The sequence below is a fragment of the Schistocerca americana genome, chromosome 2 (assembly GCF_021461395.2).
Source record: "Schistocerca americana isolate TAMUIC-IGC-003095 chromosome 2, iqSchAmer2.1, whole genome shotgun sequence".
Classification (NCBI taxonomy): Eukaryota; Metazoa; Arthropoda; class Insecta; order Orthoptera; family Acrididae; genus Schistocerca; species Schistocerca americana.
In genome coordinates, this window is record NC_060120.1 from 1014599551 (window position 1) to 1014626430 (window position 26880).

At 43.3% G+C, this 26880-nt stretch overlaps 1 protein-coding gene across 1 annotated transcript in view; it reads right to left on the bottom strand.

Annotated features, from left to right (window-relative positions):
* Window positions 1-25068, bottom strand: part of LOC124596365 (allergen Cr-PI-like) — a 61086-nt gene extending 36018 nt beyond the window's left edge. Inside the window, exons 1-3 of the mRNA XM_047135472.1 lie at window positions 24942-25068; window positions 8688-8818; window positions 8433-8591 (exon numbers count right to left, since the gene is read on the bottom strand). Of these exons, the coding sequence (XP_046991428.1) occupies window positions 8433-8591; window positions 8688-8818; window positions 24942-25014 (363 nt within the window). The 5' untranslated portion in view covers window positions 25015-25068. The remainder of the gene's footprint in view (window positions 1-8432; window positions 8592-8687; window positions 8819-24941) is intronic.
* Between the last annotated feature and the right edge of the window lie 1812 nt (window positions 25069-26880).

Genomic DNA, 26880 nt, shown 5'->3' on the forward strand with positions numbered 1-26880 from the left:
GAGAGTGCATGTTCCCCATGATTCTAACGTTCTGGTCGTGTGTGTTTCTCATGATTAACGAGTAGATGAAATTGAATTGTAACATGAAAACAGAGCGTTCCCAGACCCATGTTCATATAACATAATTTCTTCGTCTACGTATGAGGTATGTGTCCTGTCATTTGTGACGTGGATTTTTGTTACACCGTGTGTAATCTGAATCCTAAATCCAAAACAAAGGGTTAAATCTGTTAAGCTGATCATAACCAACCAGACGCTATGTTTTTATAAATGTAATGATATACAATATATGCAATAATATACAATATATATAGTAGAACTAAGCGGGAACAATAAGAATGGAGACGATAATTCAGTGCCTGTGCTGTTGAAAAGTGCGATATTATGTTCATTCGGACAAGCATGCATATCCGAAGAACAATAGTTCAAATGGCTCTAAGCACTATGGGATTTAACATGTGAGGTCATCAGGTAGACTCAGAACTACTTAAACCTATCTAACCTCAAGACATCACACGCATCCATGCCCGAGGCAGGATTCGAACCTGCGACCGAAGCAGCACCGCGGCTCCGGACTGAGGGCCTAGAACCGCTCGGCCACAGCGGCCGGCTCCGAAGAACAATGACTCGCTCTTCTCAACAGCACAGGCACTACAATATCCTATTTATCTACCGACACCGAGCAAGCATTAATGTTCGGAACATTCAGTTGCTCGACAGTAGAAATCCGCTCCTTGGTCACGGAACTTTTGGAGAACCGCTGTGTGAACGTTCTCACTGTTGTAAAAGTTCTTCCCCCCTCCCCCACCCCCACCCCGCCACCCTCAAAATGTTCTCTCAGTTTGCCGGAAAGATGGAAATCGCATCGAGCAAGAACTGGAATTCCCGATCATTCAGCTTCTCTGTGCCTTGGGGCAAATTATTGGAACGATATTACTACGGCTGGAGACAACACTGCATTTGATCCATACCGCCAGACTTTCACGGTGAATCTGTGTAAAATTTCGACGTTTTGCCCACAATAACCGTACAGCCCAGCGCACTTTCACTCTGGCGTAAGTTGCCAGCTCCCGCCCTTGCCGGCCGCAGTGGCCGTGCGGTTAAAGGCGCTGCAGTCTGGAACCGCAAGACTGCTACGGTCGCAGGTTCGAATCCTGCCTCGGGCATGGATGTTTGTGATGTCCTTAGGTTAGTTAGGTTTAACTAGTTCTAAGTTCTAGGGGACTAATGACCTCAGCAATTGAGTCCCATAGTGCTCAGAGCCATTTGAACCATTCCCGCGCCTTCCCAATCGCACACTTTGATGCGCCTGTCATTCGTACTGCATCAAACTGCGTCTGCAATATACCCAAACGTGTACTCTCTTCTGACAATGTACGAAACTTCTTGCACAATGGGCTCAGCGCGGAACGTCATGCGTAAATTTCTTCCTGAAGTCCCTACCTGTAATTGTACTTAAATGAGGTTGAACAGCATTGAACCTCATAAAAAATTTTATTTGCGACAATCCAAACCTATGTTTCGTGCAAGGCCCTTCGTTGCCAACACCAAACCATAGCAATAAAAGTAATCATTGCGTTTTTATCTACGTGATGAACTGAAGTGGTACTTAGTCAGAAAGTTTGTTGCGATAAGACTTTGGCGCGAAATAAATTTTCTAGCTTATATCCTAATTGAAATGTATTGTGTCAGTTACTAGCATGTCACTAAGTGCGTTTCTAAAGAGTACTCCAGCCTTGTAGGAACAGCAGTAAATGGCAAGCAGATGTCTGTATGGATTTGACACATGGTTGTCTTATTGATATTCTAGGTGGTTGGGATAGGTCCCTGCGCCTCGTCTTCTTTTCACTCCATACTCGTGGATAACAATACAAACGAACTACACTGTACGACCATGCATCGAAATTTAACACCTGATGGTAAAATACTCGAGGTGTGAAAATGCGGATTTCTTAGAATAGAGAAACTTCTCAAGAACCGCGATAAAAGTTACGTACCGATTTCGAAGGGAGGAGAAAAATCATCCCGTTTAATAAATGATCGTAGAATGTCTTGTTGTAGAAGTGAATACCAAAACGCTGATACAACTCATAACTAGCCCCCCATTTAAGCGGTAATAATACTCATAAAGCACTAGTAAAAGGAATATGGCTGAAAGAAGAGTAGAACGTCGGCGAAATTTTAACTTTTGATTAGGATTTATTTATACTGCAAAGGTAAGCTGGACGCTAGAGATTAGTGCAGATGGAGAATGTGAAATAACTGGATGAACAATAGTAATGGATCAGATGCGGTAAATGGGTGCTCTTTCAAAAACCCTGTCACATGGCCCGCAGTAGCGCAACATTCCACGAAAATTTAGAGTAATTTCTTCTTGATTATTTTATACTATTAGATGGAGGGGTAAGCTATAGGGAAAGACGGGAAATGTGCAATATGTGAAAGAGCCAAAAAGGAATAATAAGAGTGGACGACTAAGTATGAAGTAATTGGATTGGAAAGGGTGTAAGACAGAGATATAGTCATTCGCCCCCTGTACATCGAAGACGAAATGATGGGAATAAAAGAAGGGGTCAAGAGTGGGGTTAAAATTCAGGGTGAAAGGATATCACTGATACGATTTGCTGATGACATTGCTGTCCTGAGTGATAGTGAAGAAGAATTACATGATGTGCTAATGATAAGTCTAATGAGTACAGAATATAGATTGAGAGTAAATCGAAGTGCAGAATATGGATTGAGAGCAAATCGAAGAAAGACGAAAGTAATGAGAAGAAGCAGGAATGAGAACATCGAGAAACTTAATATCAGGATTGATGGTCACAAAGTAGATGAAGTTAATTAATTCCACTATGTAGGCAGCAAAATAACCAACGACGGACGGAGCAAGGAGGACGTCAAAAGCAGGTTAGTATTGGAAAAAAGGCCATTCCTTGCCAAGAGAATTCTACTACCTTAAGCTAAGGAAGAAATGTCTGAGAATGAACTTCTGGAGTGAAGCAGACTATGGCAGTGAGACGTGGATTGTGAGAAAATCGGAACAGAAGAGACGCGAAGTAGTTAAGATGTGGTGCTTCAGAAGAATGTTGAAAATTAGGTGGACTGATAAAGTAAGGAATGAGGAAGTTCTCCGCAGAATCAGTGAGGAAAGGAATATAGGGAAAACACTGACAAGGAGAAGGAACAGGATGATAGGTCACCAGAGAATAACTTCCATGGTACTAGGGGGAGTTACAGAGGGTACAAATTATAGAAGAAGACAGAGATTGGGATATATCCAGCAAATAATTGAGGACGTAGGTTGCAAGTGCTCTCTGAGATGAAGAGGTTGGCACAGGAGAGGAATTCGTGGCGGGCCGCATCAAATCAGTCAGAAGACTGATGACACAGAAAAAGAAGATTGGGGACTAAAGTGATTGGTATGAGTGGTAAACACAGCGTTTCGTGTGATGTTCTAAATGCCTTATCCAGAAATAATCTTGAGTGGTTAGAGAACCCACTGAAGCGGGTATCGTTTTAGACCTCGTGACTACGAAAAGGCCCGAAATTTTCGTTTCAAATAACGTAGAGAAGGGAGTTAGTGATCATAAGGTCGGCATAACATCACTGAATACCTCAGTAGGAATGTTCAGAAAGGTAGGAAGATATTCCTGCTTAGTAAATGCTACAAGATAAAGATTTCAGTCTACCTCATCTTCCATAATCAAGCAGTCGTCTATGAAACCCCCATTACTGAGTATAAATGGACAAAATTTGAGAGTACTGCGATCACGCATTAAACCGACAGTCGAGAGGCATTTGAGAGTTGAGAAAAATCCTTCGGATTTAACAGCCATGTAGGAATGTAACGCCGAAAACAATGAGAACTTCACCACCTAACCAAAGCGTTTTACAAAGAGAAACAAAGTTACTCCGAAAACACAGATAATTTCAAGACATGACCTACACCTTTTTGACAAAGAGAATGTGATCGAAGCCAAAAATTGATAAGAGAATAACGCGTAAAGGATTCAACAAAATGGAATATAAAATTCTAAGCACCCATCTGACACAAAGTCCTTTGGAGTTTCTGTTTTACTTTACGACTTACGACAGCGAATGCAGTACAGTCATCTCACCAGTTAATCACGGACCATACTGACAGCAAAAGCGAAAGATGATAGAAAGCTGAAATCCTAAATTTCTTGCCGCGAAACTGTTTAACTGAAAAAATTCGTAGCTCGATTACTCCTTAAAATCGTCGCACTAACAGCAGAATGGCAGATATCGAATTATGCGGCATGAGAATACAAAATCAGGTAAAACCGGTCGAAGTAGATAAGACTGCTGCACATGATGGGATTCCTGTACGATTCTAGATAATGTGAAACAGCTTTCCCTGTTTCTAAAAGTAGTCTGTTGTAAGACACCGGAAAACTTAAATGTTCCACTCGATTAGTATAAGTGCAGGTCATTCCCTTTCTTAAGAAGGGCGGACGAACAAATGTATACATTTCTAGGCCTATATCGCCAATGTGGCAAGGAAAGCGTTTCTGAGGAAGAGAAATTTGTTAACATCGAGTATAGATTTAAGTGTCAGGAAGTCATTTATGAAAGTATTTGTATGGAGTGTAGCCATGTATGGAAGTGAAACATGGACGATAAATGGTTTGGGCAAGAGAGAATAGAAGCTTTCGAAATGTGGTGCTACAAAAGAATGCTGAAGATTAGATGGGTAGATCACATAACTAATGAGGAAGTATTGAATGAGATTGGGGAGAAGAGAAGTTAGTGGCACAACTTGACCAGAAGAAGGGATCGGTTGGTAGGACATGTTCTGAGGCATCAAGGGATCACCAATTTAGTATTGGAGGGCAGCGTGGAGGGTAAAAATCGTAGAGGGAGACCAAGAGATGAATACACTAAGCAGATTCAGAAGGATGTAGGTTGCAGTACGTACTGGGAGATGAAGAGGCTTGCACAGGATAGAGTAGCATGGAGAGCTGCATCAAACCAGTCTCAGGACTGAAGACCACAACAACAACAACATCGCCAATGTCAACCTATTGCAGAATTTTGGAACGCGTTTTATGTGTGCGTGTTGTGGCCTACCTGGACATCAAAAATCTATATGGGAATCAACACATGTCTACATCCACATCTACATGGTTACTCTGCAATTCACACTTAAGTGTCTGGCAAACGGTGCATCGAACCATTTTCATACTTCTTCTCTACCATTCCACTCTGCAATGGCGCGTGGGAAAAAGGAACTCTTAGACCTTTCAGTTCGAGCTCTGATTTCTCTTATTTTATTATGATGATCATTTTTCCCTACGTAGGTGGGTGTCAACAAAATATTGTCGCATTCAGAAGAGAAAGTTGGTGATTGAAATTTCGTAAACAGATCTCGCCGCAAAGAAGACCGCCTTTGTTTCAGTGACTGCCACCCCAAGTCGCGTATCATATCAATGACACTCTCACCCCTATTGCGCGATAATACGAAACGAGCTGCCCTTCTTTGCACTTTTTCGATGCTCAAGTGGGGACTGATGAGTCCCCTAGAACTTAGAACTACTTAAACGTAACTAACCTAAGGACATCACACACATCCATGCCCGAGGCAGGATTCGAACCTGCGACCGTAGCGGTCACGCGGTTCCAGACTGAAGCGCCTAGAACCGCTCGGTCACAGCGACTGGCCTTTTCGATGTCCTGCTTCAATCCTACCTGGTAAGGATCCCACACCGCGCAGCAATATTGCAGGAGAGGACGGACAAGTGCAATGTAGGCTGTCTCGTTAGTGGGTTTGTCGCGTCTTCTAAGTGTTCTGCCAACAAAGCGCAGTCTTCGTTTCGCCTTCCCCACAATATTATCTATGTGGTCTCTCGAATTTAGGTTGCTCGTAATTGTAATTCCTAGATATTTAGTCTAATTGACAGCCCTTAGACTTGTGAGATTTATCGTATACCGAAAATTTATCGAATTTCTTTCAGTACTCATGACCTCGCACTTTTTTTTGTTTAGTGCCAATTGTCACTTTTCGCACCATACAGAAATTCTCTCTAGATCATTTAGTAATTGGAATTGATCGTCTGATGATTTTACTAGTTGGTAAATTACAGCGTCATCTGCAAACAATGTAAGGGAGCTGCTCAGATTATCACCTAGATCATTTATGTAAATCAGGAACAGCAGAAGGACTATGACACTATCTTTGGGAACGCCAGATATCACTTCTGTTCTACTCGATGATTTACTGCCTATCACTACGAACTGTGACCTCTCTGAGAGGAAATCGCGAATCCAGTCACACAATTGAGACTATACCCCATATGCACACAATTTGATTAACAGTCGCTTGTGAGGAACGGTATCAAAAGCCTTCTGGAAATCTAGAAATATGGAATCGATCTGAGATCCCTTGTCGACAGCACTCATTACTTCATGGGAATAAAGAGCTAGCTGCATCGCACAATCCGTGTTGGTTGTGTATCAATAAGTCATTTTCTTCAAGGTGATTCATAATGTTCGAGTAGTGTATATGCTCCAAAATCCTAGTGCAAATTGAGCTCAGTGATATGGGTCTGTAATTCAATGGGTTACTCCTATTTCCTTTCTTGAATATTGGTGTGACCTGTGCTACTTTCCAGTCTTTAGGAACAGACCTTTCGTCAAGTGAGTGGTTGTATATGATTGCTAAGAAAGTCGCTATTGTGTCTGCATACTCTGAAAGGAAGCTGATTGGTGTACCATCTGGACCGTAAGACTTGCCTTTCTTAAGTGATTTGAGTTGTTTCGCAACACCTAAGATATCTACTTTTATGTCACTCATGCTAACAGCTGCTCTGGTTTCGAATTCTAGAATATTTACTTCGTCTTCTTTCCTGAAGGAATTACGAAAAACTGTATTTAGTAACTCCGCTTTAGTGGCATCATCATCGGTAATATTTCAATCGCTATGGCGCAGTGACGGTATAGACTGTTTTTTTCCACTGGTGCACTTCACATACGACCAGAATCTCTTTGGGTTTTCTACCACATTTTGAGACAATGTTTCATCGTGGAAACTATGAAAAGCATCTCGCATTGACGCCCGCGCTAAATGTTATGTAAACAACGGTCGTGTGGAAAACAGCTTACTCTGTTCATCCACGGGAGCAAGACGATAGGTGACGCTGGCACCCAGGTTCATCCTGTGTTCCTTAACTTTCGGAAAACTTCCAATACAGTTCCGCGTTGTAGCCTAATGAACAAAATACAAGGGTGCAGAATATCAGACCACGTTAGTGACTAAGTTGGAGAGCTACCATAAAATGGAATGTAGCATGTCGTTCTAAAGGGAAAGATAATAGGATGTAAAAGCAACTTCGTGAGTACACAAATGATAATAACTGTTCGCGGATAATGCTGTCTGTACAGAGAAGATTTGCTGCGGATCAACTCTTAGTAGAGGGATTGACGTTTAACCTTCGATACAAGCAAATTTAAAGTATTACACGAAAATAGGCGGAATTACCAGTTATTTTTCGATTATGCCTGAGGTCATCAGTCCCCTAGACTTAGAACTACTTAAACTTAACGAGACTAAGGACATCACACACATCCATGCTCGAGGCAGGATTCGAACCTGCGACCGTAGCAGTCGCGCGGTTCCAGACTGAAGCGGCTAGAACCACTCGGTCACCGCAGCCGGCTATTACAGCTTGCAAAATCTACTTTCGATAAATACTTGATTATTGCTCCTCAGAATGAGACCCTAATAGTGTGGAACTGATAAATGAAATAGAGGAAATCCAAAGAATAGCAGCGTATTTTGTCATGGCTTTGTTAAATAAGCGCGGAAGCGTGACGGTGGTTCGCATTCAATCCCAGTGAAAGGCGCTGTGCGAGAGCGTTATGCCTCACGGCGTGATTTGCTGTTAAAATAGCGAGTGGTACCTTTGCTAGAAGGGTCAACTAATATAGTGTTTCACCTTATATGTATATGTCTTACAGAAAGACCATGAATGTAAAATTAGAGAGATTTGGGGTCATACGGAAACTAACCAACTGTTGTTCTTCTCATGCACCATTCACGACTGGAACAAGAATAGGGAACGTCTCCTAGTGTTTATACATCCATTTAGATGCAACTGTATACCATGCTACAGAACAGACTATGTCTCTGATATGAAGTCAGGAGTTACGACATCCACGAAAATTCATTTCATATTATTGGACACACATCTAATGAAAGAAGATGCTAAACGTTGGAGACAATTGTTTACACAGCATTATAAGGGCACTCAGAACAAGCAACGGAAACCGAGCTTTACACCGAGCATAATGAAACACTCTCTGGTATGTTAGCCCTCTCTTCCCCTTGACACAGTCTACCAGTTACGTGCTTGGCGAGTCCTGATACCTTTCTCGTTCTCTACATTATTTCATTGTGTAGATTCCCCCCTTACCTTCCAAAAAGTTTCGAAGTCGGTGGCAGAATGAAGAACTTTGTACAGCTGCTTCATCTGCCAGAAGTGTGCCATATACGTCATGCTGAAGTCCTTGTTTCTCTCCAGGAACACGTGATGGTCGTACAGGTACATAAAGTGTTCCAGCATGGTGGGATCCTGAAACGGTCAGACCCGCAACTTACACATTTCTGATTTATGTTTTCTCAGTAAGTAGTGTGTTCCGTTATTGCTAAGTACAACTGATATGCGTACCTTGAATTTGTCCTTCATGGATTCCCATTTAAATGCCTTCAACACTTCATCGTGTTCTGGGATCAATACCGGCTGCTGAATCTTGGCAAAGAGCCTCAGAACCTCCAACTGATGATGGGCAAAGTCGGCACCTGTTGAAAATATAGGAACAGTAGATGTAAGATGGAGTTAGTGTTCTAATTATTAACGGGATTGGTCTCATTAGGTAGCAGTTCAGAGAAAAATTTCGTATTTCGGTAGATTTAGCATTGGGCATTTGATGAAACGTACTTTTAACGATTACGACAGTTATTGTTGAGATAATTAACGATCGCTATCCTCTTGCACAGCATTTCTCCACGCAACAGCGCAAATTATACTTCTTCCTTTTATACACCTATTCTTTGTAGAGTTGTGGCGATTCGTGAATGAGTCGTTCATTTGAACGACTCTACATAAAGAATCGTAAGAATCGAATCGTGATACGGACGAATCGTCGTTCAAAAGAATCGTAAGAACGATTGCGTGTTTCCGAGTCGTGACGATTCCAAATTCCAACGATTCATCGATTCTTACAAGGGAACCTCCCCATCGCACGCCCATCAGAATAAGTTATAAGTTGGTACAGGGGATAGGCCTTGAAAAACTGAACACAGATCAATGGAGAAAACAGGAAGAAGTTGTGTGGAACTATGAAAAAATAAGTAAAATATACAAACTGAGTAGTCCATGTGTAAGATAAGCAACAACTAGGTGCGTGTAAACCCATGAGCGCCGTGGTCACGTGGGTAGCGTGTGCGACAGTGGAACGGTAGGTCCATGGTTCAAGTCTTCCCTCGGGAGAAAATTTTAATTTTTTATTTTCAGACAATTATCAAAGTTCAGGCACTCAGGCACTCACATATAATCAACTTCGCTCTCCAAAATTCCAGGACATGTTCAGATTTGCTTCGACATATGAAGGATTTGACGGTCTACACACGGAGAAATTTGAAAACGTTAAAAACATATGATTTGACAGAGCACAGACAAAACTGTGCGACTGTGAAACTGTTGCATTCATTTGTTGCAGTTTATGTGACAAACTCTTATGTTTTCACACTTTTTTGGGAGTGATTATCGCATCCACAAGAAATCTAAATTGGGCAAGGTAGAAGAATCTTTTTACCCATTCACCAAGTGTACAAGTTAGGTGGATCGACAACATATTCCTGTCATGTGACGCACATGCCGTCACCAGTGTCGTATAGAATATATCAGACGTGCTTTCCTGTGGAGGAATCGGTTTCCATTGGACAGGCACGTCCTTTCGGCTACTAATCGCACGGTTTTGCGGTGCGGTCGCAAAACACAGACACTAAACTTATTACACTGAACAGAGACGTCAATGAACGAACGGACAGATCATAACTTTGCAAAAATAAAGAAAGTAAACTTGTCACTCTAGGGAAGATCTGAACCAAGAAGCTGTCGTTCCGCAGCTGCTCACGCTAACCACGGGACCACGGCGCTCCTGAACTCAGACTCTCCTAGATGTTGCCTATCTTGCACATGGACTACTCAGTTTGTATATTTTGCTTAGTTTTTTCATAGTTCCACACAACTTCTTCCTGTTTTCTCGATTGATCTGTGTTCAGTTTTTCAAGGCCTATCCATTGTGCCAACTTATAACTAAATCTGAGGGGCGTGCGATGGGGAGGTTTCCTTGTTAGTACGCTATGCTTCGAAGGCAACTTCCGAATCATGCCGAGTCGTGCCGAATGATTACGACCGCCAGATGGCAGTGAAGTGGAGGATGCGTGTGAACAAAGGAAGCTCGGAACGAACAAACGAAATTCGTGGGCCGTAATATTAGGTTACCTGTGGCAACCAAGCTGACACTTGGCGGTGGCTGACAGGAACGAGCGTAAAGGCATTTCCCATTTACTATCGCTACCATCAGTCACCGCGCCGGCGTCAGCTTAGTTTGCGAGAGTAATACACGAACTAGTGATGGCAGAAACGATATACAGCGAGTACACAGCTCCCAATATACACGACTAAAATCAAGAAATCCAAGAATGATGAATAAATACGTACCTCTTATTTGTTGCAGATGCAATGCAAAACACACACACCTTCTTTACACACGAGCAATAGCACTTTGATTATGTATTACATTTCGCGTATCTCGAAAACGGCCCTAACGATTTGGATGATATTTTGTATTTAGACTAGTTTTTGCTTTTTGAGTTCACCTACATAGTTCCATTCTTTCGTAAAAAGTCAGTTTTACAATATACGTATATATACTACATAGTTCCATTCGTCTGTCTTCGTTCAAGCCACATAACCAAACTGGCATACCACGTAATTTTGCACTACCTTTCGCACAAATCTACTCCTCTTTCCTGGCATACTGAAATAAACAATAGATGCAATCCAATCAAATGTGACCTTTCATCAGTTAAGGCATTACACGTAAAGATCGAGAATTACACTTGTAACGTCATATGCAAGTTTACTCATAAATAAACTATTTATGGCATATCTTATCATGATGCAGTTCGATTCTAACCCCATCGACAATGTCAGACATGTCCCGCCATCTGTGGGTAAAATGTAGAACTTCCTGCATTCCGTAAGAATTGTGCCATCGCAGACTAGAATGAATCGTGAACGAATCGTAGAATCCGATTCGGAATGTGAGATTGAATCGTGTTGCCCTACTCTATATCATTATATAACGTCCAATAATAAGTCAAGTGCAGCATTATATGCTCCACCGCCGCGGTACGTGCCTGCGAGTCACAGACGCTGATCGGAAGACACGCTTAAACACTCGCCGTCTGTGGCGAAGGCGTATTTGCGCGGTTGCATGTCCGAAATTTAATAGACCATTCATTACGCTGCGAAAAGTTGAAAATGCACATCAAGTCGACTTCCGTTTTTTCATCTGTCACGTTTTCATTTGACTGTTCCTTGCATAAAAGATTAGTTACTCTGACGATGAATAGCACTCTAAAAAGGTAAACCCGCGTGAGTTAACATTCAACCGGTTTATTAGAACACTTTGTGTAGTGCGCTCAGCACAGGTTCAGAGAAACGGAGATAAAAAAAGTGTAGGGATACAATACTACTACAACATCAAACAATTCGATGTGTCTCGTGAGTATATGAAAAGTAAGGAAAACGGGACAAATTATTCGTTTAATTTCGATAAAATTGTTCTGTGTGAGAAAACCGCCGGCTTACAGCTGCTATCGCAGGGAGTTCATTAGGTATAATATCTCTGGTATGAAGCTGCTACTTTATGTATATGTTATTTCACATGGCTGGGTGACGAGATCAGGGGTGAGGGATAGTACGTGCTTCTAGATGGATGGAAATATTTGATATTAATATTTACTGAATGTCGTCAGCAACTACGTTGGCAACACTACTTCACTATAGTAGCTTCCACCAGATTCGCTGGTAATAGGCAGTATTCTTACCTATTTCGACAAATAACACGTTTTGTTTTAAACGGTCCACCTAGCTTGGCTTCTATGAACGTAGTATTTACATTTATCCATATTTAGTCCTGTAATGTTGGGACGAAGAATGCAAGACTTTAGGGATGTGTACATCTTGTCTGTGGAGTGAGAAAGCGTTTAACAGAGTGAACTAGGGTATTGTCCCGAAGACCTTGAGAGGTGTTGGTGCAGACAGGAAGAACAGGAGACTGGTAAAGGAACTTTTTATAAGAAACAAATCGGTAGCAAGTACTGTGATTACGAAACAGATGAAACGAGTATTGGAAGAGTTGTTAAAGAAGTCGCCATCGCAGTCCTATTGTTGTGCCGAGAAGCTATCAGAAAAAAACATTAGATAAATCAAGACGCATAGTAGTAGGAGAAAAGAAAATAAAGCACATGATGAATCTTGTTGACTGAATCAGATATATAACTACAGATTATGACGGAGAGGATTGTAAAAGTCTGAAAAGAAGTTGGTGGACAAATATAGGAAAAAATTATGTGACGAGAATCAGCAAACATTAAAAAGGTTCAAGGAAGGACTTTGCAACAAGCAAAGCATTTCAATTGTGACAGAAAACGAAAGCTGTGTGGAGGAAATAAGAGGAACAATATCTACGGTCAGCGGAGATTTTGAAAAGGTGAACGGTTTGTTTATAGCAAATAGAATTCCCTTAGAACTAAGAAGGAGAGATCTTTGTCTTGACTACAGTAATCAAATAACGACTTCTCGCGGCTTTGTACGTCAGGACCGGTGGCATAGCGGTAACTTTGTTTATGTGGAGTTATGATTAAGTAAGTTTCCTTTAATTTACGTCTATGGTCAGAAACTTTTTGTTAACAAAAAAAATGGCTCTGAGCACTATGGGACTTAACATCTATGGTCATCAGTCCCCTAGAACTTAGAACTACTTAAACCTAACTAACCTAAGGACCTCACACAACACCCAGTCATCACGAGGCAGAGAAAATCCCTGACCCCGCCGGGAGTCGAACCCGGGAACCCGGGCGTGGGAAGCGAGAACGCTACCGCACGACCACGAGATGCGGACTTTTGTTAACAGATTACCGGTTTCGGTCTTTAATGACCATCATCAGATCTTTTTCATAAAAACAAAGTCCTAATGTACTGCAGACATAGTGGCATCGTACATTAGGACTTTGTTTTTATGAAAGAGATCTGATGATGTCATTAAAGACCGAAACCGGTATTCTGTTAACAAAAAGTTTCTGACCATAGACGTAAATTAAAGGAAACTTATTACATATACGGGTCACTGTTTTTCCCGACGATGTCGCAGCTTGTGTTATGATTAAAATTCAGACAACAAAGTTGGGTTACTGAGGATTAACCCCAGATTTTAGTGTAACTAAAAGTTAAATGATTTAATCAGCGCACGCCAGAAAAGTCTGAGGAGACACGACTTGATCCACAAACATCACCGTATTTCAGCCAGTTTATACTAAATAGTACATAAATTATATATACAAGCCTCCCTCGTGAATCAGTCTGCCTATTAGTGAAAACCGTATCAATGTCTCTTCTGATATTAGCCATCACGTACGTACAGAAAAACGCGGCGAGGCACGAAATAGTATACTAGCGATCCGCCTCGTCTTCGCAAGGGTAGCACTAAGTAGGATAGTCGGAAGACTTACGACGTACAGGCAATTTTGTTTGATGGGCACTGCGCAGAGTTATGGTTAAAATCAGGGAACGGCGTTAGGTAACTGAATTTCATCGCGTTCATAAAAATTAAACGTTTCAGCAGCATAGGCCACTTGCTGGCATACTGCAACGCCTAAAGGCGTGAGCGGACTGCCCGACGGCGACCCGCTAACGAGGCTAGCCGTGCATCAAAGGCTCCGCTTCCGCTGTCTCTCCTTTGTCGACAGGGCGGCTGCGTTATGCGCCGCGAGTATCAAAAAATGTATAGCATTTTCTGAGAGCAGCCTTCACTTTTACGTGCGACACATCTTCCGAAAGACGAAAACCGAATTTCGAAAACCGTTTGCGTGTTAAGGACTGAAGCGGATTTGCTAGCCCAGGTAAATATGGCGCCCGGAAAACAGCCGTTACAGTTTCCAATGCAATCAGTGCAATCACCATTTCCATTAAATTATACGAGATGTAAACAGCTTCATTCTACATTTCTACTTATCCTTCGCTGTACAAAGAGCCACTCCGTTCATATTAGCAGAAATTTTTTTAAAAACAAGACAAAATCTGACAGCCGAAGCACGTTTCAAAACCGGTTGCGTTTACTCGTACACAGGAGCGAAAATCGATTGCTGAATTGTAAAACGGACAACTAGAAGTGAATTTCCAGAATCGATCTACAAATGTTCACATGACCACCCAGCAGCACTACTGGGAAATCGGTTTACGAAATACGGTTTTGGGAGCCCCATGTAAGCGGTGTTATACAGACAGAAAAACGCGGCGGGGAATTGTAGTTCATCATAGTTCAGCCAATTTGCACCACATATTTTTAAGTTTCACACACAGATCTTCAGTGAAAGAAGCCTTATCAAAATCTTTACAGTACTTCCTTCGATTAGCCGTCATATATAGATGGATCTAGGGTTAGCTTCTATGATTAGTAAACAAAACGTCCTCTGCCCCGAGTCTGAATCCCGCCACTGCCTAAATTCTGATTAATAACCAGCATCGGCGGCCGAAGACTTCCGGCATAAGAAGTCACCCTCGTTCTGCCAAAGGCCTTGTCAAAGAGGGCGGAGGAGCACACAGAGGTTCAGGGCACTCTCTTGTTCTAGGGGTGGGAAACTGTCCCCGAAGGCGGAAGTATCAGCAATGATCAGCGGCGTGAGGATGCAGAAGGCAATGGAAACCGCTGCATTAAAGACACGCAACGTGTATCCACAGGACATGTGGCTTGTAACTGAAAAGGTGTCATGATGATCTCTCCACTGGCAAAAGATTCCTGAATAGTCCCCCATTCGAATCTCCGGAGGGGACTGCCAAGGGGGAGGTTGCCATGAAAAGAAGATTGAATAATCAACGAAAGCATAACGTTCTGCGGATCGGGGCGTGGAATATCAGAAGACTGAACGTGGTAGGGAAACTAAAAAATCTGAAAAGGGAAAAGCAAAGGCTCGATTTAGGTATATTGGAGATCAGTGAAGTGAAATGGAAAGCAGACAAGGATTTCTGGTCAAATGAGTATATGGTAATACAAACAGCAACAGAAAATGGTATAACGGGAGTAGGATTCGTTATGAAGGTAGGGAAGAGAATGTGTTACTGTGAACGGTTCAGTGATAGGGTGGTTGTTATCAGAATCGACAGCAAACCAACACCGACAGCGATAGTTCAGGTATATATGCCGACGCCGCAAGCTGAAGATGAGATGGAGGGACCACATGAGGATATTGAAAGGGTAATACAGTACATAAAGGGAGACTGGAATGCAGTTTTAGGGGAAGGAGTAGAAGAAAAGGTTACAGGAGAATATGGGCTTGGGAAAAGGAATGAGAGAGGAGAAAGACTAATTGAGTTCTGTAACAAGTTTTAGCTAGTAATAGCGAATCCTCTGTCGAACAATCACAAGAGGAGGAGGTATACTTGGAAAAGGCCAGGTGATACGGCAAGACTTCGGTTAGATTACATCATTGTCAGGCAGACATTCCGAAATCAGATACTGGATTGTAAGGCGTACCCAGGAGCAGATATAGACTCAGATCACAATGTCGTAGTGATGAAGAGTAGCCTGAAGTTTATGACATTAACAGAGTTTATGAAATGCACAGAGTTTTCAGTGTAGCTCATCTGGTGTTAGTATTTCGACTGGACGTCACTTTGGCGAACTGCATCTCCCTAGCCAGTTATCCAACCGGGAAAAGGCGACCTACAGTTTAATACGGAATCCGAATCACGTTCCGTTTGTATCGAAGTTTCACATTATTGAAAGGTGACTGTTAAGTTAAAAAGAAAGATAAAAAAAATCGACGTCCAGATGGAATTCTATCCCGGAGCGTTGCTGTTACCAAATTCGCGCTTTACCACTCGATCACCAAACCCTGCTTCCATTCTGCTCTTCCAAACGACACCTACAGTTTAACATGAAATCCGAAACACGTCATGCTTCTGTCGAATGTCCATATAATTGAGGGGAAATGCTAGGTTGAAATGGTTCAAATGGCTCTGAGCACTATGGGACATAATTTCTAAGATCATCAGTCCCCTAGAACTTAGAACTACTTAAACCTAACTAACCTAAGGACATCACACACATCCATGCCCGAGGCAGGATTCGAACCTGCGACCGTAGCGGTCGCGTGGTTCCAGACTGTAGCGCCTTTAACCGCTTGGCCACCCCGGCCGGCGAAATGCTAGGTTAAAACACAGTGAAAAATCTGTGGTTCGACCGGGATTCGATCCCTCAACCCCATCTCACGCTTTAGTGGTATACCACCTGGACTGACTCGTATACTGTTGACGCTTCGCTTTGTCTGGAGTTGTAGCCGTACCGCTAGATGGCAGTTCCATCGTTTTAACTGAAGAGGCGGACTGTAATTCATCATAGTTCAGCAAGTTTCCACGATATATTTATAATATTACATACACGACCTTTCTCGTGACTCAATCCAACTGTTAGTGAAAACTGGATCAAAATCCTTACAGTAGTTTCTGAGATTAGGGCGAACGTACTGACACAAGTGGCCAGGGAAATTCAGTTTATTCTAAGTGGCAGAATATATTCTGGTCAGGATTTTTATTGCTCCCCGGAGTTGCGGTAGTTCTTTACTGCTTTTCCCTCCATAATCCGCCTCCCCTGTGGATCAGTAGCTCGTAGCTCCCATCAATGTCACGAGGTGTCACTCCAAATTCCAAGTAAAAATCTGACAGATAACAATGTAACAGTTCAAACAGTTTGCACGAAACATTTATACATTGTACACACAATACTTAGTCGTTAAGCAGTCTATACACCAGTGAAAATCATACCAGTACCCCTATAGTAGTTCTCGAGATTATCCTTCTCATACAGACTGGAAAAGACAATGAGGGCTTTAATAATGTGTGTAGACAGCAGGGAATCATGGGCACTCAAAAAGGGAGAGGAAAAATAATTGTCCTGTTGTGAAACGTGGATTTGGACAAAAATGCTAGAAGTGGAATGGACTTACGGAGCGACGAACGAAGAATTACATCAAACAATAGAAGAAGATAGAAATTTTGCCGGAAGGATAAGGAAAATGGAAACATCTTGTCAGGGGCATATGCTGCTAAAAATTGACTGCAAAGAAGGATCTTTAAAGGAAGATTGCGTGGAAGGGAACTAGTGGAAAGAGGAAGGTGTGGGTCGCTGCCAAGAAATCAACAGATTACTCGTCGGTTAAGGAAGAGGAAGAAAGTGGAGGGCCCCATTCGATTCCTACTTAAGTTAGATATACTAAAGAAGAAGTATGTGTTACAATGTTACAGACTGAAATGAACGGGTCTATCAAAATGGTGTATCAGTCAATTGCGATTCCTGAAACGAAACGTCGCCAGGAATATTTTGACCGTGTTTGACCGTATTTTGACCGTAGTACAGAGCTCTCAAGTGTCTTCTGCTAGAGTTGACAAAAGTCCCGATATTCGCGGGATGTTCCGATTTTTAAGGGTAAGATGACGTATGGCTTTCCCGGAACCCACATGTCGCAGCTTCTTGGCACTGCTAATAATTCAAATGCATTGCGTTTTTACTTCAAAACAGTTGAGTACACCAAAGTTACCAATCAAGAAGAGTGTTGCCATCAGCCGACGAACTAAACGGACGCCTCATTGCATTCCAGAATTGTCCATTTCGAAAACACTCAGCCGTTTGGCTTCCACTGTTGCATTTTCACCGCCACGCCGCTATTTCCTTAAGAGTATTTCAACTTTTCCCCGAACTCGGCCACTGATTGGCCGTGACCCCTGTTGGCTCACTTTTTAGCAATTCGACCACTACACCCTCCCCACCTGCGATTCTTTAAACAATCGACCTCAGTGTAATTTGTGCGTCGTGAGTTATGTTGCCTCGAAGGGTATACACACTATCTAACTTTAATACTTAACCTACTGTGTTTAATTCTTTTTCCCACACCAGACTAGGTGCACGCTGGGGTGGTACCCACGTCCGATCTCACGTGATTCGCAAGCATTTTGAAAACGTTTTCACGCTTGCAGACGCTATAACACTGGACGCAGAAGAATAGAGTACGCAAATACCGTTCCGGAGAAGAAGAGAATGATGCAGGGTTCCCACGAAAAAGAGTATCCTGCTATAATGAGATTTTCACTATGCAGCGGAGTGTGTGCTGATATGAAACTTCCTGGCAGATTAAAACTGTGTGCCGGACCGAGACTCGAACTCGGGACCTTTACCTTTCGCGGGCAAGTGCTTGGGTGGCTCAGATGGTAGAGCATTCGCCCGCGAAAGGCCAAGGTCCCGAGTTCGAGTCTCGATCCGGCACACAGTTTTAATCTGCCAGGTAGTTTGAGTATCCTGCCATACCAATAAGCCGGCCGAAGAGGCCGTGCGGTTAAAGGTGCTGCAGTCTGGAACCGCAAGACCGCTACGGTCGCAGGTTCGAATCCTGCCTCAGGCATGGATGTTTGTGATGTCCTTAGGTTAGTTAGGTTTAACTAGTTCTAAGTTCTAGGGGACTAATGACCTCAGCAGTTGAGTCCCATAGTGCTCAGAGCCATTTGAACCGTACCAATAATACCAAATCCAGAATAACTTGCCGATCCCCTGAAGTCACGGGATTATACATGTTAATGAGTAGATCATGACAGCTTTTTAAATATTTAAATGTGACCAGTCCAGTAATTGAACGAAATACTGAAAAACGAACAGATGAGTCGTGTATATAAGAGGGGGAAAAGAACAGACCCGCAACATTACAGACCATATCCGTAACACTGGTTTGCTGCAGAAATCTTGGACGTATTCTCAGTTTGAATATAATAGATTTCCTTGTGCCGGAAAAGCTGCTGTCCACGAATCAGCAAGCTTTTAGAAAGCATCGCTAGTGCGGAACTCAGCTAGCCCTTATCTCACAGGCGAACTATGGGTAAAGGGCATCAGGCAGATTTCATATTCCTAGATGTCCGGGAAGCATTTGACACGGCACCCCACTGCTGACTGTTAAATAAGGTACGAGCTTACGGAATAGGTTCCCAGATATGTGCATGGCTCGGAAGCTTCTTAAGTAAGAGAACCACGTACGTTGATTTCGACTGCGTGTGTTTATCAGAGACAAGGGCATCGTCGAAAGTGTCCCAGGGAAGTGTGATGGGGCTGCTGTTTTTTTCTATATACGAGGGTTGGAACTTAAATAGTGGCAACCATTTATTCACAATGGACACAAAAAAATTACATGTTTGCACCTGTTACTGTCCATCAAAGTAGTCACCAGCGTTGTGTAGAACCCGTTGCCAATGACATGGAAGGAGTAGTATACCGTTATCAGAGCCTGTTCTGTTGATGGTGCGAATGGAGCGGTCTACTGCCTGTCGAATCTCTGTAACCGTCCTGAAGCGAATGCCACGAAATTGTACCTTCATCTTCGGAATCAAATCAAAGTCACAAGGACTTAAGTCCGGGAAGTATGGTGGATGGTACAGTAATTCGCAGTCCCATCGACCGAACAGAGCAGCCACAGCTTGCGCTATATGCGCCCGCGCATTGTCGTGTAAAATGATGGGTGGGTTGCGCGGAAAGTGTCGCCGCTTCTTTCGCAAAGCTGGAAGCAGGTGATGCTCCAAAAACGAACAGTAATACGACTTAAGTCTTTGTGACTTTGATTTGGTTCCGAAGATGAAGGGACCACTTCGTGGCATCCGCTTCAGAACTGTTCCAGAGATCCGACAGGCAGTACACCGCTCCATTCGCACCATGAATAGAACAGGCTCTGCTGACGGTATACTACGCCTTCCACATCGCTGACAACGGGTCCTACACAGCGCTCGTGACTACTTTGAAGGACAGTAACAGGTGAAATCATGTAACTCATTTGTATCGGTTGTGAACAAATAGTTGCGACTATTTAAGTTCCACCCTCGTACATTAACGATCTGTGGGATAGGATAAGCAGCAGTTTGCGGCTGTCTGCTGATGGTGTACAGGAAGGTATCGTTGTTGAGAAACTATAAGAAGATAGAAAATTCCCAGTTACTGTTATGAAAGGCAGTTTCTTCTAAATGCAGAAAAAAGTAATCTGATGCAAATGAGTACGAAAAACAGTCCCGCAATGTTGGAAAACAGCGTTAGCAGTGTGCTGCTTGAGAAATTCACGTCAATCAAATATCAAGGCGCAGCAATGCAAAGCGATATTAAATGAAATGAGCATGTGAGGATTGTGGTAGGGAAGGCAAATGGTCGACCTACATCCACATCTACATCTACATACATACTCCGCAATCCACCATACGGTGCGTGGCGGAGGGTACCTCGTACCACAACTAGCATCTTCTCTCCCTGTTCCACTCCCAAACAGAACGAGGGAAAAATGACTGTCTATATGCCTCTGTACGAGCCCTAATCTCTCTTATCTTATCTTTGTGGTCTTTCCGCGAAATGTAAATTGGTGGCAGTAAAATTGTGCTGCAGTCAGCCTCAAATCCTGGTTCTCTAAATTTCCTCAGTAGCTATTCACGAGAAGAACGCCTCCTTTCCTCTAGAGACTCCCAGCCAAGTTCCTGAAGCCTTTCCGTAACATTCACGTGATGATCAAACCTACCAGTAACAAATCTAGAAGCCCGCCTCTGAATTGCTTCTATGTTCTCCCTCAATCCGACCTGATACGGATCCCAAACGCTCGAGCAGTACTCAAGAATAAGTCGTAATAGTGTTCTATAAGCGGTCTCCTTTATATATGAACCACATCTTCCCCAAATTCAACCAATGAACCGAAGACGACTATCCGCCTTCCCCACAACTGCCATTACATGCTTGTCCCACTTCATATCGCTCTGAAATGTTACGCCCAAATATTTAATCGACGTGACTGTGACAAGTGCTACACTACTAATGGAGTATTTAAACATTACGGGATTCTTTTTCCTATTCATCTGCATTAATTTACATTTATCTACATTTAGAGTTAGCTGCCATTCTTTAGACCAATCACAAATCCTGTCCAAGTCATCTTGTATCCTCCTACAGTCACTCAACGACGACACCTTCCCGTACACCACAGCATCATCAGCAAACAGACGCACATTGTTATCCACCCTATCAAAAAGATCATTTATGTAGATATAAAACAACAGCGGACCTACCACACTTCCCTGGGGCTCTCCAGATGATACCCTCACCTCCGATGAACACTCACGATCGAGGACAACGTACTGGGTTCTATCACTTAAGAAGTCTTCGAGCCACTCACATATTTGGGAACCAATCCCATATGCTCGTACCTTAGTTAGGAGTCTGCAGTGGGGCACCGAGTCAAACTCTTTCCGCAAGTCAAGGAATATGGCATCCGTCTGATACCCTTCATCCATGGTTCGCAACATATCATGTAAAAAAAGGGCGAGTTTCGTTTCGCAGGAGCGATGCTTTCTAAAGCCGTGCTGATGCATGGACAGCAACTTCTCTGACTCAAGGAAATTCATCGGAATATTGGGAGGATTTCTAAAGTGTGGTTCGTCTGTGCAGGAGACCGGATATAGGAGACTAGTGCGACATATTCTTGAGTACTGCTAGAGTGTTTGGGATTCGCAACAGCTCGGATTAAAGGAAGACATCGAAGCAGTTCGGAGGCGTGGTACTAGATTTATTACCAGTAGATTCGAATAACACGCAAGTGTTTGGAGATGCTTCGGAAACTCAAATGGAGGGAAGATGGCGTTCTTTTCGAGGAACATTACTGAAAAAATTTAGAGAACAGGAATTCTAAGCTGGCTACAGACCATTTCTACTGCCGCCAACGTATACTTCGTTTAAGTACTACTAAGATACCAAAGCTATTCTGAAGAAAGGTCCGATTCGTCGAGAAATGGTAACTCCTGTGAAAACCACAAAAGTTTTATTTACAACTGCTATCTTCCAGCTACTTCTCTATACAGTGGGCGCTCCGACTTAGAAATCTGTTGTGACGTTGTACCAACTTTCCAGTATCCTCGTCATAGAAGGTAACAGCCTGTGCTTTCCTCCAATTCTATAAACTGGTCTGCTAGTCTACAGATGTCTGAGCCAAAATGTTCTCTTCATAGCCAGCGGTTCACGTCAGCAGAGATGAAACTCATGGGGAGCCAATTACGAGCTGTATTGTAGGTGATTAAACACTTTCCACTGAAAACTCTGCAGGGGCGTCATCATTGCCCATTGCCGAGTGCGGCCGAGAACAGTCATGAAGAAGGAAAATGAGAGTTATGTTATGTGGGCTGTATAACATCAGGCGAAATCTCACCAGACCCTCACACTTTTCGGGAGACACTGTTTTCCGGGTATCTATAAGTGCTCATTCATAACTGAAAAGAGCGACATGATGCGATCGAAGGGGATACTAAGGCAGTGCCCAACACATCTGTGTAAAGCTTCATCGGATTTCGCGCCCAGTGGAGCCTTACTTTCCAAATAGCCCACGTTAGACAAGCTAAATAATGGCTCGTACGAAGACGCTATACAGGGTGGTCCATTGATAGCGACCAGGCCAAATATCTCACGAAATAAGCGTCAAACGAAAATACTACAAAGAACGAAACTTGTCTAGCTTGAAGGGGGAAACCAAATGGCGTTATGGCTGGCCCGCTAGATGGCGCTGCCATAGGCAAACGGATATCAACTGAGTTTTTTTTTTTAAATAGGAACCCACATTATTTATTACATATGCGTGTCTTACGTAAAGAAATATTAATGTTTTAATTGGACCACTTTTTTCGCTTTGTGATAGATGGCGCTGTAATAGTCACAAACGTATAAGTACGTGGTATCACGTAACATTCCGTCAGTGCGGACGGAATTTACTTCGTGATACATTCCCCGTGTTAAAATGCACCGTTTACCAATTGCGGAAAAGGTCGATATCGTGTTGATGTATGGCTATTGTGATCAAAATGCCCAATGGGCGTGTGCTATGTATGCTGCTCGGTATCCTGGCCGGCATCATCCAAGTGTCCGGACCGTTCGCAGGATAGTTACGTTATTTAAGGAAACTAGAAGTGTTCAGCCACATGTGAAACGTCAACCAAGACCTGCAAACAATGATGATGCCCAAGTAGGTGTTTTAGCTGCTGTCGCGGCTAATCCGCACATCAGTAGCAGACAAACTGCGCGAGAATCGGGAATCTCAAAAACGTCGGTATTGAGAATGCTACATCAACATCGATTGCACCCGTACCATATTTCTATGGACCAGGAATTGGATGGCAACGACTTTGGACGTCGTGTACAGTTCTGCCACTGGACACAAGAGAAATTACGGAAGGATGACAGATTTTTGCAAGCGTTCTATTTAGCAACGAAGCGTCATTCACCAACAGCGGTAACGTAAACCGGCATAAATGCACTATCGGGCAACGGAAAATCCACGATGGGTGCGAAAAGGCGACAAGGAGAACATCAGCGACCTTGGCGAGTTAATGTATGGTGCGGCATTATGGCATGAAGGATAATTGGGCCCTATCTTATCGATGGCAATCTAAATGGTGCAGTGTGTGCTGATTTCCTACGTAATGTTCTACCGATGTTACTATAAGATGTTTGACTGCATGACAGAATGGCGATGTACTTCGAACATGATGGATGTCCGGCACATAGCTCGCGTGCGGTTCAAGCGGCATTGCATAGCATATTTCATGAGAGGTGGATTGGTCGTCGAAGCGCCATACCATGGCCCGCACGTTCACTGGATCTGACGTCCCCGGATTTCTTTCTGTGGGGAAATTTGAAGGATATTTGCTATCGTGATCCACCGACAATGCCTGACAACATGCGTCAGCGCATTGTCAATGCATGTGCGAACATTACGGAAGGCAAACTACTTGCTGTTGAGAGGAATGTCGTTACACGTATTGCTAAATGCAATGAGGTTGACAGACATCATTTTGAGCATTTATTGCATTAATGCGGTATTTACAGGTAATCACGCTGTAACAGCATGCGTTCTCATAAATGATATGTTCACAAAGGAACATGTATCAGATTGGAACAACGGAAATAAAATGTACAAACGTACCTACCTTCTGTATTTCAATTTTAAAAAACCTACCTGTTACCAACTGTTCGTCTAAAATTGTGAGCCATATGTTTGTGACTATTACAGCGCCATCTATCACAAAGCGAAACAAGAGCTCCAACTAAAACATTCATATTTCTTTACGTGCTACACGAATATGTAATAAGAAATGGTGGTTCGTATTTTAAAAAGAAACGCAGTTGATATCCGTTTCCCTATGGCAGCGCCATCTAGCGGGCCAACCATAGCGCCATCTGTTTTCCCCCTTCAAGCTAGACGAGTTTCGTTCTTTGTAGTTTTTTCGTTTGATGCTTATTTCGTGAGATATTTGGCCCGCTCACGATCAGTGGACCACCCTGTATACAGTCGTATTTCCTCACTGTACTTGCAAGTGCAGTACGAAAGGAAATGTAGTGGTACATGATACCCTCCGCCGCGCACCATACGGTGGCCTGCGGAGTCTGTATGTAGGTTTAAAATAAGCGAAGCCTAGACTGCCGACCCCTCCGCGACCCAATCTGTTCACCCTGGCGGACGGGCGCGGAGTTGTGAGTGTGAGTGAGCCTTCAGAGGCAGTGACCGCGAGAGAGGCGGCACTCACCGTCCGTGGAGCCGCCGAGGGCGGCGGCGGAGGCGCAGGCGAAGAGAGCAGACAGCAGGAGCGTCGACCACATGCCGGCAGCTGGCAGCTGGTGCTGGGCCTGCAGCGGGCTACCTCGACCCGCCTTAAGTACCCTGTGAGTCCCCGCAGATAACCGTCGGCGCGTCATCGCCCGGCCTGCCGTGGACCCGTGCGCGCGCACCGCTCCTGGAAACCGGTCCCTGTCGCTCGTGCCCTGACCTTCATCCCCTCCCCCCCTCCCCCCCCCCCTCAATGCTGTGAGAGATCATGACTGGAGAAGGTGGCGCGCTGGTGGCTGGCAGGCCGCAAATGCTTCAAGAAGTACGGCGACTAGCCACTTTTTATATTGGGCGTTCGGAAATTCCCGTTACTGATATCTAAGACTTGTATATGGAAGTGAGTGCATAACATTTTTTCATATGGACCCACGTCCGGAAACTACCGTTTTCGATCTACAACGGTTTCAATTCAGACGAATAACACTTCAACGTCTGCTGTTGAAAGATACGTCTGCTGTTGAAAGATGGATAGGCAGAGGTGTCCAACCGTGTGGCCGTGACTGCAAGACGTAGATCCTATTGACAACTTCTTGCGGGGTCGTATGCAAAAGGCACGTTACGCGAAGACAGAAGTGCCAATAGTTCGTCAATCATCCTTCAGCTGCTACCAACTACAGCAGCAAGTTTCAGCGCTCTGCATCGTCAGTTATTGAAGTTGGGGTTTGTCTCCCTGAAGCCTGCAACGAACAACAGCAAATCCATTTCTTAAAAGACATCATAGACGCCGTTGACTGTATAAAATATTTATTATTACGATTGCAATTTCGGTCTTGTGGCCATTTTCAAGTAACACTGCAAAAGTTACATTCTGTCAGAATGTTAGACTATCTGACATGAGTACGTGTCGTCGTCAAAATGCAGCCTTTGGACTGTGAGAGTCTGACAGATCCGATGAGTACGACACGGATCTTGTGTTACTTGAATAATGGCCACAAGGCCGAAATTACAATCGTAATAATAAATATTTTATACACTCAACGGCGACTATGATGTCTTTTAAAACATATTATATGACTGTGAATCCCAATCATGAGAAGTTAAGCAAACCCATTGTCGACGTTCAGCAGCGGTGTGTTTTTATTAATTGCTCTATCTATCTTGAACCAATGCAGCTTGTCAAAAGACTGTTTATGAAATGTTATCCCCTTGCCGGATTATCATAGTACTTTCCAGTATTTTGCAGAATGACTTTCAAGTGTATGTGTATGTGTGCCGTATACAACACACAGTTTTTTGGAAAGCTGGTTAACAATGATTGAAAATAATTACATTTCTTAACCTTGTTGGTCATTTGATTACGCGTGATAGAAATATTTGATGAGTAAACAAATTTTTCGACTAGTGGTACTTAACAATTTACAAGGCATAGTATTCTCCTCCCCGGCGAATGCAGGATTTGTTTTATACCCGAGACAGGGGAAGATCTGCTGGCAAGCGTTCAGGCCGGTGCAACAGCAACTGAAGAGACACTGGTGCTGTGGAGAGTGCGTACCAGATCGCTTCGTAGGTATTGTGTCTCACTGTTTAGAGGCACAAAATGCGTGGGTGTTTTCAGCTTGTTACTAAATGCAAATAAGTAGGAGGCCGAGTTGACAGGAGGTGAAGGAGTCCAGGCTGCAATAATATGCGGTACGGCACACTCTTAGAGAGAAGGATTAATGTTCAAGAAACAAATAGTACGATGAAAATTACTTATCTTCAGTAGTTTGTAGGATTGCAGCTCTGGCTATAACTAACACTACATATTCTCAGGGACTAAGCCTGATGGGCCCATCTCAGAGAATCTATGCAAACAGAACTGGCTGAGAGCCGATTATGAAAGTGCGTCTGCCTAGGTTGAAATCTAGCTAAGAAATGAA